This window comes from Ziziphus jujuba, chromosome 1 (assembly GCF_031755915.1).
Source record: "Ziziphus jujuba cultivar Dongzao chromosome 1, ASM3175591v1".
NCBI classification, from domain to species: Eukaryota; Viridiplantae; Streptophyta; class Magnoliopsida; order Rosales; family Rhamnaceae; genus Ziziphus; species Ziziphus jujuba.
Genome location: NC_083379.1, coordinates 40,424,543 through 40,432,711, shown reverse-complemented (window position 1 = coordinate 40,432,711; position 8,169 = coordinate 40,424,543). Strand labels below are relative to the sequence as shown.

Sequence of the window (8,169 nt, the reverse complement as noted above, 5' to 3'; positions counted from 1 at the left end):
AATGTGTCATTACTTAATGATAAACGCAACTCTCAAAACCCTTGTATTCATCACCAACTTCCAATGCGTAATTTTGCTGATTATTGTTGCCATCAAATTTGTCTCTCTTTTGGGAATAAATTCAGAGTTTAATTTGATCCAAACCCTTCCTCAGCATATTGTGCTCTTTCTTGATATTGCCAAAACTTATGTTTCTAAGATAGAGCTTTGAATTACAATAAGTATGTAACTTGGAATTATGATTTATATCAAAGTTGTGTGTACTCATTTTTTATACATATTCATAGAGACACAAAAACATGCTTATGGTTTTGTGGGTGATGTTATAACAAAGTAAATAACAGTGACTTTTTGAAAAACATGTCCTTTAGTTTGTGATTTTAATATCTTACCTTATTATCAATAGGTATCAAAAGTAGCCTTTCATGTGAAAAATGAGTAGCTACCTTTAGGATCAAAATGACAACCATCTCGCACTAATTTTGTTTCTCGATGAACATATATTTAAACAATATAAAAATAAAAATAAAAGTGACAGAACATGACTAGTGTGTGGCTGTGGGTATATAATTGTTAACCACATGCTTTTCACAGTGACACACACAAACACATTAAAAGCATGAAGGGGATACATAATGCAAAAGAATTATACAAAATTTGATAATTGAATACTCCAACGGATGAAACAAAAAAGGAAAGAGGAAATATAATGTATAATTATTATCCATAGTTTTAATTATATATATGTATATATATTTGGTGTAATTTTAGGATTGGACTAACTTGCACAACTAGTCAAAAAAATGATAAAAAAAAGTTACCGATTTGAATAATGAATTAATAGTTTATTATGTACATATCACAGCATAAAAATTATATTTCTACCTATTATCAAGTGCCAAAAAAAAAAAATCAAAAAGTAGATGATAAAATTTGAACTTCAAAAATTCAAATTAAGTAGTATTCCAAACGTCATGAATGACTCAAGATTTAACCTCATTGATGACGCATATCAGATGAGGAGCTTCATTTATAACATAACCACATTGATATGAATTACACCACCACCACCATCATCGCCAATAATACTACAAGCCTCGGGTGTGACCCATGGGGTCCCCGCTCCAATTAATAAGACCCGACCAACCATTGGATCTCCAATATTTTTTAAAATCCCAAAAACTACCCCTTCATTATGAAAATGACAATTTGGCCTGCATAATTTGAGAATCGCGGTATAGTATTTTTAAAAAGGCTATTATCTTCCGGTCTCAAATTCGGTCCGATATATATATTTATTTATTTTTTATATTTTTAATTTACCTAGGTATTCATATGTATATCTTTATAAATTTTTTTATTTATGTATTTAGCATTATATTTTTTAAATAGATATTTTATTATGATTATATATTTTGATCATAATATATTTTCTTGTATTTTAGGTATTTTATTTATAAAAAAAAAAAACATTTATATATAAACTTTTCAAAAGAATAAATGGGTTGGATTGGGAAGTTCTTACCAATTACCCAAAAAAAAAAAAGAAAAAGAAGGTGGTGGTGCGGGGAATGGGATTGCGCCGCTCCAAAGAACTGGAGAAAACCACGGGATGAAGAAAAAACTGCGGGAATGGGGACGGGATTTGAAAAATTGGCCCCGTCCCGCCCGGTCACGGAGGACATAGGAGTAATTTCAGGATAAACACAGTTAGAGGGCGGCTAGTGAAAAAAAAAAAAAAAAAGCGAGTCCCACATGATGGCGGACAAAGCTATTGCCACTGGTAGTTTGTCCACGTCAGCACGCACTGTGGCGGGGTTGTTTTACCCGGTTGAACCGCCGAAGGCCATTATAAATACCGGCCAAGAACCCGGGCCTTCAGAATCCAACAGCCACTGAGAGAGAGAGAGAGAGAGAGACAAACACAGAGAAAACGAAAGCTTCCGTGCTTTCTTTTTTCTTTTTCGGTTTCGCTTCGCTTCCTATCGACCGCCTTAAATTCTGAAAGCTGAAATCTTCGAGTTCGGTTCATTTCTCTTTTCATTTCGTTATTCTCTATATATATATATATATATATTTTTTTTTTTTTTTAATTTCCGTTGAAGATTCGTCATTAATTGCGGATGTGGATCGGATTTTGAGTTGTTGAAATGAGTAATAACGCTAATTATCGTTTTGGTTTTTGTATTGTCATTTGAGCTTCTCGTTCTATAATTGTTGCTGTTTTGAAGCATGCTTGATTTTAGTGTTGGATTCTGAACTTTTTGATTTTTGAGATTTTCCTTTTTCTTTTATTTGTTGAATGAATTACTTTTTTTCTTTTTTCTTTTTTCTTTTTTTTTGAGCTCAGTAACTTTTTGCGGTAATTTCTTAATTGTTGGAAGAAGATTGCAGACACGGTGTTGTGTTTCTCTGCATAAGAATGAATGAGATCTTAGCTTGTTTCGTTGCCTAAGAAATCCTTAAAATTGTTGTAACGATTTTTGTTTTTTTTAAAATTTTAAGGGGTTGAATAAGTTTACAGTAACTTTTATCAGTTCCTTTTTGTTTTTTTTTTTAAAAAATAGTGAAACAAAAGTTTAGTACTTGAGCTAATAATTACAAACCATAGGAAGTTGTCCAATGATTGCTATCCTTGATTCTTTTTTGTTTATTTTTCACGTTTTCGCTTTTTTTTTTTTTTTTTTTCCTTTCCTTTTTTTGAGGTGTTTCGTTAGTAATTTTGATTTTGCTTGCAGTTGGAGTGATGACAAATTCTACGAGTTCGTCACCAATAGTGGACCAAGTCTGTGAAAATGGAACTCAGCATGTTGAAATACTTCCTGCAATCAATGATGATCATGGAGGAGTCATTGTGGAGATGAAGGAGTCTATGGACTCTCAGACCTTTCTGGTTTTGCTTAGAGCCTCAATCGGGCAGTGGAGGGAACAGGTTCTCTCTCCCCTTCCCTCCAAAGCAACTTCCTTTTTGAATTGGGGTTTTTTACCTAATGAACATTTAGATTATTTTTCTATGCTTACATTTTTAACTTTTATAATTTACCATGCAGGGGAAGAAGGGCGTTTGGATAAAATTGCCCATTGAACTTGTGAATCTTGTTGAAACTGCTGTTAAGGTAGTTATTTCTACCATGAAATCTTTCAGTAATCGTATCTGTTTGTGTGCTTCCTGTCATGTTGGATATGACACGTGTAATGCAGTCACTGGTGCAATGGGGTTATCTGACTAGCTGGTGAAACCGCAGGATATTTTACTAGATAGAAATAACTACTTATATTCGCATATGCGGTGTATGTGATATGCGCTATAAAAGTTGATATGATATTTTATTTTCCACGGATTTTGCTGTCAGTTTTTGGTTATAGTCATACGGTACATGCTTTATGGTCGCTGACTGGTCTCGATATTAATTTTTTTCTTAAAAAAACTGATTTTGAATAAAGAATCTAGCTACATATGAATGTGAATGTGCACATAAGAGCATGTAAAGCAAGGATGGATTTGCTTTCTTAAACTGTATCTATTTTGGTGGCAGGAAGGATTTTGGTACCATCATGCCGAGCCACATTACCTGATGCTTGTTTTCTGGATTCCTGCAACTGCTAATACTATTCCTGCAAATGCTACACATCGAGTAGGTGTTGGGGCCATTGTCCTTAAGAATGAAAAGGAGGTAATCCCTCTTTAACTGATATTAATTCAAGTATTCCCTCTTGATAATTGTATAGAATAGGAAGTTGCAGGATATGTAAGACATTATAGATGGTCAGTTTAATTCTCTGCAAAGTCAGGGAATTGAACTTAAGTGGTCTTATATTCTTTAAAATTTGGTTTTTATAATACTGGAACTTTATCGATGTTGACTGGATACTTAAAATGACTCAATAGAAATGGTTCTCACTATCATCTTTAGACAAACTTTTTATATAGATGAATAACGTGCTTATTCTTATAGGAAAGCAATGTGCCGTTGTATTTTCACTCCATGGAGCTATTATAGCTTGCTGTAAATTTAACTTGATGTTGTAGTCTAATATTCTGTAATTTAAATTAAAGCCTACAACTCAAGCATGGTTTACTTAAACCAGCATTTGCTAATTCACACTGAATTAGTAATTATGTTGTAAGTTTCTCAATTTGTTTTCAGATTTATTATTGATCTTCTTCTGTGTTGCTGATGCTGTACATATATAGGTATATTCTCAATTGATCATCCTTGTTATTATATGTTGGTTGTTCAGAGATCTAGATTTCTTTCTGGCAGATGCTTGTAGTCCAGGAAAAGAGTGGCAGATTTCGAGGAACAGGTGTATGGAAAATCCCTACTGGAGTTGTTGATGAGGTTTGTACCTTAGCTCCAGTAGTATATGTGTTAATAGAAAACTTTATTTCTTCTATTTTTTTGCTGAAAAGTTGTTATTATCCAATCCATCTGCAGGGCGAGGATATTTTTATGGCAGCTAAAAGAGAAGTAAAAGAAGAGACTGGAGTAAGTATCAATTTTTGTTGATATATGTTGCAGTTTGTAATACCATCTGGTTGTGTTTACATATTGACAGTTTCATGATTACTACTGGTTCTTCCTTTCAGATTGACACAGAATTCGTGGAGATTTTAGCATTCAGGTATAAGTTTGTATTATCTCAGAATTAATTTTTTCATCTGAGAGTTGGTTATGAAGGGTGAAATTATTGGGTCTAAAAAGCAGTCACATTACATGAACAGAATTTGTGCCAAAACCTCCGGCATCATTACCTTGGACCAATATCTTAGACTTTCTGAGTTAATTTTGAAATATGTGACGTGAAATCACCTCAGTTTATAGTTAGCTTACTTGGCAATCCTAATCACAATATACCGTGGAGGAGTTGGCTACATTGTTTTTCACCAGCCCTTTAGATTCATGTAGATCTATTTCTTCTAATGGATCTGAATATCTCATGAACTCAAGCCTTTGAATTTTGCAAGGATTTTGTATAGCCATGCTGGTACTTCATGGTTACGTTAGTTGGATGCCTTCATTGTCACTTTCATTTCTTCTGCTTGTAGGCAATCACACCAGTCATTCTTTGGAAAGTCTGATCTATTCTTCCTGTGTGTACTGCGTCCTCTGTCATTTGACATCCAGAAGCAAGATCTGGAAATTGAGGCAGCCCAGGTGCTTATTAATTGAGAATGTTTTATGACACCTTTTCTTTTTCATTAAGAGAGTTCATAATTCTGTGGAAACTTATTTTTGTGAATGGAACAGCCTACAAAAAGAAGCATCACTGTACAATGATTAATTTGCCTTATCTCTATATTTCTAGTGCTTCTAATGCTTCCTTTTTCTTTTGTGGACTAGTTTTTTTCCATTTTGACGTTAAACTTCTTATATCTGCAATCTAGTTGCTCTTTTGTGGCTTTTAAACCAATTAAATGGTCCGATAAGTTCAGGTTTTTGCATATGATGAGGAAGAATTATTTTGTCCCTGGAAATAAATTAACAAAATAAAAGACTTTTTGTTTGGGTTGAAGCGTAATTGGCACTTTTATTCCTAGTTTTACACATGTGGCACATGTTGGTGGCCATTTAATATATTGTTGTCTACTAGAAGATCCTTGTCAATAAGTTTTAGTTGGTAAAAAGAAGCATCACTGTACAATGATTAATTTGCCTTATCTCTATATTTCTAGTGCTTCTAATGCTTCCTTTTTCTTTTGTGGACTAGCTTTTTTCCATTTTGACGTTAAACTTCTCATATCTCCAATCTAGCTGCTCTTTTGTGGCTTTTAAACCAATTAAATGGTCCGATAAGTTCAGGTTTTTGCATATGGTGAGGAAGAATTATTTTGTCCCTGGAAATAAATTAACAAAATAAAAGACTTTTTGTTTGGGCTGAAGCGTAATTGACACTTTTATTCCTAGTTTTACACACGCGGTACATGTTGGTGGCCATTTAATTTATTGTTGTCTACTGGAAGATCCTTGTCAATAAGTTTTAGTTGATAAATTGGAAGATTTTTGAACTATTTCCCCTGAAATCACTGTTTCAACACACTTTTGAAGCCAAGTGAGATAATATGTCTTTGACTTTTTACTTGTGAGAAATTGGATGTCCTTTTTCTTCTTTTCTTTTCAGCCTAAAATGATCCATTTTGGGTCTTCCGCTACCAGCCATACTTTCCAGCATGTGGCATAAACTATTTCTAGTCTTTTTACTTCTGCTGTAATGGTTTACATATCAATTTGTTTAATTTTGAACAAATTGTATTTAATTTTCCTTGCAATAAGTAACACTTTTGACATGGTAGCTTTTCTTTTTGCCCATAGTGGATGCCATTTGAGGAATTCGCAAATCAGCCATTCATCCAGAAGCATGATCTCTTCAGATATATTGCGGACATATGTTTAGCAAAGGTAAAGAGTGACTATGGTGGATTTTCTCCATCCCCTATGACATCATTCTTTGATGACAAAACAAGTTATATATATTTAAACAACAAGGATTTGAAGAAATTCCTAAGTTCTTCTATTTAAACAACAAGGATTTGAAGAAATTCCTAAGTTCTTCTAACCAGTCATAAGATTCCTCTGTAATATTATATTTTATTAATTATTGAATAAATAAGCACTCAGTTTCTCGATGCTGAAATGCTTAATCGATGATTTGCATATCTATTTTCTTTTCGTCATGTTTAGTTCCGTGATTTCCATTGACGGTGGCAGACGACTAGTTTGTCTTGTAATTTTTGAAAATGAGGATGAATGAAAAAAATGACTGAAGACATTTAGGCTTTGCTGTGTTGGGCAGGGGGATGCATGTTACTGTATTTATTTGTGTGCGGGTATGGATTTCATGGATCATTGCTATTTGTTGGTTGGTTATGTGTGGGAAAGACAAATTTTACACGATTAGCTGAATGACATGGTAAGGCATGGGAAGTATAGAAATAATGTTATCAGATAACAAACGGCAAAAGAAACAAAAAAATAGAAAATGGAAAAACGAAACAAGATATTCTGCAAGCTGTGCATTTAGTTTCTATGCTACTTGTCTACTTTGATGACAGATGGTCTGCCATGCGGCAGCAAATCCAGAATAAAGGGGAAAAAATGTGAAAACTTCCAAACCATGGTAGAAAGTGGTGATTATAAATCTGAAACCAGGATCTAAATGTTCTTAAATGCTATAGAGCACAAAAATATATAGATCATTGATAAACAGTCTTTCTTTGAATACAGCTTCATCACCTTGATGCTGGTTTTTCTTTGATTTACTTATTCAACTTGGAATATTGAGCCAAGAAGAGAAAGTATGTTGTCTGCAAAACTTGTGCTTGCCATAGCAGTTTGGTTGTCTGTGTTCAACCTTGGTTGTAGAGGTGATGGTTCTGATGATGTGATACCTTCACCTCCTTTTTGTTTGAACTGCACAATATGCGAATATCCATGTCATCCTCTTCCCCCACCATCTCCACAACTTCCTGGTTACCCTTCATATGAAGCTCCACCACCACCTCCACCGCTGGAGCTAGCACCGCCACCCCCGCCAAAGCATGGTTCTCAAGTCAGGTGTCCCCCAACTTCTGCTACTCCTTGTTGCCAGTACGGGCAATATCCCCCTCAAAACACCTATGATGGATATGTGCCTAATGACAATCTATCGGCTTCATCTCCTTTGTCTGTCTTAGTCTTGGTTATGGTACTGTTATTTTCCGCTGTCGTTCTGCTCTGAGGTAGTGTTTTATGGTCTTTTTAGCAATTTTTTTTTTTTTTTTTTTTTTGGGGGGGGGTTAAGTTTCAAGTCGTCTGTTGATTAACTCCCAAGTTGCCAAAGGTACTGCCTAGTGTTGTAGGGCTGAACGTATGAACAGTGAATAATGTTTGCCATTGATGGATATGGATTTCATGTTCTTTGTACTTTAATCCTGAAGTTTCAAATGTAATCAATCTTCTGTCTTCAAACTTTGGATGACCTTAGACAGAGAGAGAGAGGGAGAGAGAGAGGTCGGTGGATATAGAGACACGGGGCATTTTGTCTCTGCCAAGTAGCAGAAAGAGTTTTAACCTTTTTGCTACTGCTTTTATGGGTATTTTGTCCTACATGTAGGGTGGTTACGGTTTCTCTTGACTAAAATTCCATTTGGTTTGTCTTTATGGTCTGTATAAAATGACAAGTACCTGC

The 8,169-nt window shown here is 34.5% G+C and overlaps 2 protein-coding genes across 2 annotated transcripts; both read left to right on the top strand.

Annotated features, from left to right (window-relative positions):
• Positions 1 to 2,135: 2,135 nt before the first annotated feature.
• On the top strand, positions 2,136 to 6,628 carry LOC107434101 (nudix hydrolase 10). The gene is made up of 9 exons (XM_048462021.2): positions 2,136 to 2,154; positions 2,739 to 2,932; positions 3,051 to 3,116; positions 3,537 to 3,674; positions 4,266 to 4,343; positions 4,440 to 4,490; positions 4,592 to 4,626; positions 5,051 to 5,159; positions 6,315 to 6,628. Exons 1-9 carry the CDS (start codon positions 2,151 to 2,153, stop codon positions 6,519 to 6,521), a joined length of 882 nt encoding a protein of 293 aa, XP_048317978.2. The 5' UTR covers positions 2,136 to 2,150; the 3' UTR covers positions 6,522 to 6,628.
• Positions 6,629 to 7,299: 671 nt separating this feature from the next.
• On the top strand, positions 7,300 to 8,115 carry LOC107433699 (protein TRACHEARY ELEMENT DIFFERENTIATION-RELATED 7A). The gene is made up of 2 exons (XM_060814337.1): positions 7,300 to 7,686; positions 8,095 to 8,115. The coding sequence occupies exons 1-2, from the start codon at positions 7,300 to 7,302 to the stop codon at positions 8,113 to 8,115; spliced, it is 408 nt and encodes a 135-aa protein (XP_060670320.1).
• The last annotated feature ends 54 nt before the right edge of the window (positions 8,116 to 8,169 follow it).